General features: G+C 57.3%; 2 protein-coding genes across 2 annotated transcripts in view; both read right to left on the bottom strand.

The window, feature by feature from the left end:
- Positions 1–994: 994 nt before the first annotated feature.
- On the bottom strand, positions 995–1,465 carry TraAM80_08579 (uncharacterized protein; the record flags this gene model as incomplete). The annotated part of the gene is made up of 1 exon (XM_029385322.1): positions 995–1,465. One exon carries the CDS (start codon positions 1,463–1,465, stop codon positions 995–997), a length of 471 nt encoding a protein of 156 aa, XP_029234834.1.
- A 195-nt stretch (positions 1,466–1,660) lies between these two features.
- Positions 1,661–1,845, bottom strand: part of TraAM80_08578 (retrotransposon hot spot (RHS) protein) — a gene marked incomplete at both ends in the record, with an annotated part of 327 nt that continues 142 nt past the window's right edge. The window contains one exon of the mRNA XM_029385321.1: positions 1,661–1,845. This exon is cut by the window's right edge and continues 142 nt beyond it. Within this exon, the coding sequence (XP_029234833.1) occupies positions 1,661–1,845 (185 nt within the window).

Here is a 1,845-nt window from a genome sequence, read left to right as displayed (position 1 = left end):
CACTGCTCACTCATTCTCTCTCTCTGCCTGTGGTGGATACGCTCAGGCTGCGACGATTGTGTGGTATATGTGTGTGTATTGCTGGTTATGTCTGCAGAGACCTCAAAGCGCACAGCGGCAAGTGGTGTTTGGTTTCTCTCCTTCCGTGTCTGTGTGTGTGGAAGAGAGAGAAAAGTGAGGTGAAAAAAAAAACGACGAGCACCGCCCGCACCCACAGTTGGGCTCACGCAAAGAACAGCGGCAGCCCACAACGAAGGCCGCACCGACAAACGCTTAGGCCGCACGATCTCACACTCGCCGCCCCCCACAAGAGACGGCAGCCGCAAACAAGGCGGCGGTAGCAGCGACTGTTGTGCGCGGCCCGAAGAAACACCCACACGCACCCGCACGGAGAGTCCGTAGTGTGGGACGCCCCCGCAGACACCAAAAAATAAAATAAAAAAAATTCATAACCACCTCGCTTACCGTCTACCCCGCCCAGCCCCTTCAAACCCCGCCAGCAGCAACACACAGTGCGCATGCCGGCGGGACCTCCCATCACGACCCCCCACCACCTCCACAAACTCCCCAACGCCCCCACTTCCATCAGCGCACTGCAGCAGGAGTGGGGCGCAGCGTAACAAGAAAATTGAAATAAACAATAAAAACAATACAAAATAACAATAATAAATGGCGGCGGGCGTTCGTCTCCATCCTCTCCAAGCGATACCCGGCATCAAATGAAAGAAAAAAAAACACCACATTACGCACGCTGCATATGCCTTCATTCTGCAACCAAAAAAACAAAGTTCCGTAGTTATGTCACCGCCACTACCAACAACCCAAACGCAATCGCCCGCTGCCCAGCCGCATCGCGGTGCTCGTGGAGGTGAAGCACCTCAAAGAGGCTGAAGGGAAGCAAAAAAACGTCTCACTGCACACGGCATTTACGTCTTCATACAACACCGCCACATGGTACTGACGCGCCGTGCTCTTCCAAAAGGTCCTGTTCCTTTTATCCTCCGTACTGGCCTAGCTGCCGGAGGCCCAACCATCGTCCTCCACGGTGCCTCAACAAAGAAAAAGACTTCCACAAGCGGAAAGCCTTCAGCACCCGGCGCATTGCAACAGTCCTCCCAGGATGAAGCACCTTCGGCGGCAGCGCAACCGCGTCGGTAGGGCACAACGGTGGGTTCATTTGCAGCAGGCATGGCCGTGGCCCGTACCCTCCTGCTGGGGTTAGAGGCCGCAGCTCGCTCAGCTTATCGCGTATCCTTCGCACAAAGTCCCCGTACATGAACGCGTCTATTGCGTACCCCTCCACGGCGGAGGGCAGCAGCGCAGAGTGCGGCATCAGCACCGTCATGATGCCGGGACGCAGCCGCATCACCTTCGCCACGCACACCAACACGTCGGCACTGAGCGAAGCGGAACCCGGGGCGTTCTGAAAGCACTCCGTTGCCCGCCCCGAAACCACCCGTACCATCTTCGAGTAGTCTCCAGTCGGAACGCTGCAAGACCACACAAATCCACCTTGTCCAGCCCAACGTAAAAATTCACAGCCCACGTCGTGAGTCGGTCGATGTGCGTATGAAGCTCACCCACAACTCCATTTTCCCGTAGCGACTGAAAGCGTAACGCCGGACTGGTCTCAAGCGACTCATGCGTCTCTCGGCCTCGCCTAACTGCTCCGCCTGCCCCTCCGCAGGCTCTCCCCGTGCATCCTCCAGGCACACATTGCCATCACATCTCTCTCATCACGGCCGTTCATGATGATCCGGCGGGCGCCCATGTCCTCCTCCCAGTCCCTGTAGCCAGTTTCGTTTGGAGACGACACGGCGAGCATGCCCCACCCAGTGGGAGGCA

The sequence above is a fragment of the Trypanosoma rangeli genome (genome assembly GCF_003719475.1).
Source record: "Trypanosoma rangeli strain AM80 chromosome Unknown Tra_15.4_contig_00434, whole genome shotgun sequence".
Taxonomy (NCBI): Eukaryota; Euglenozoa; class Kinetoplastea; order Trypanosomatida; family Trypanosomatidae; genus Trypanosoma; species Trypanosoma rangeli.
Note: the sequence above shows the minus strand (reverse complement) of the source record. Positions and strands in the feature narration are given on the sequence as shown.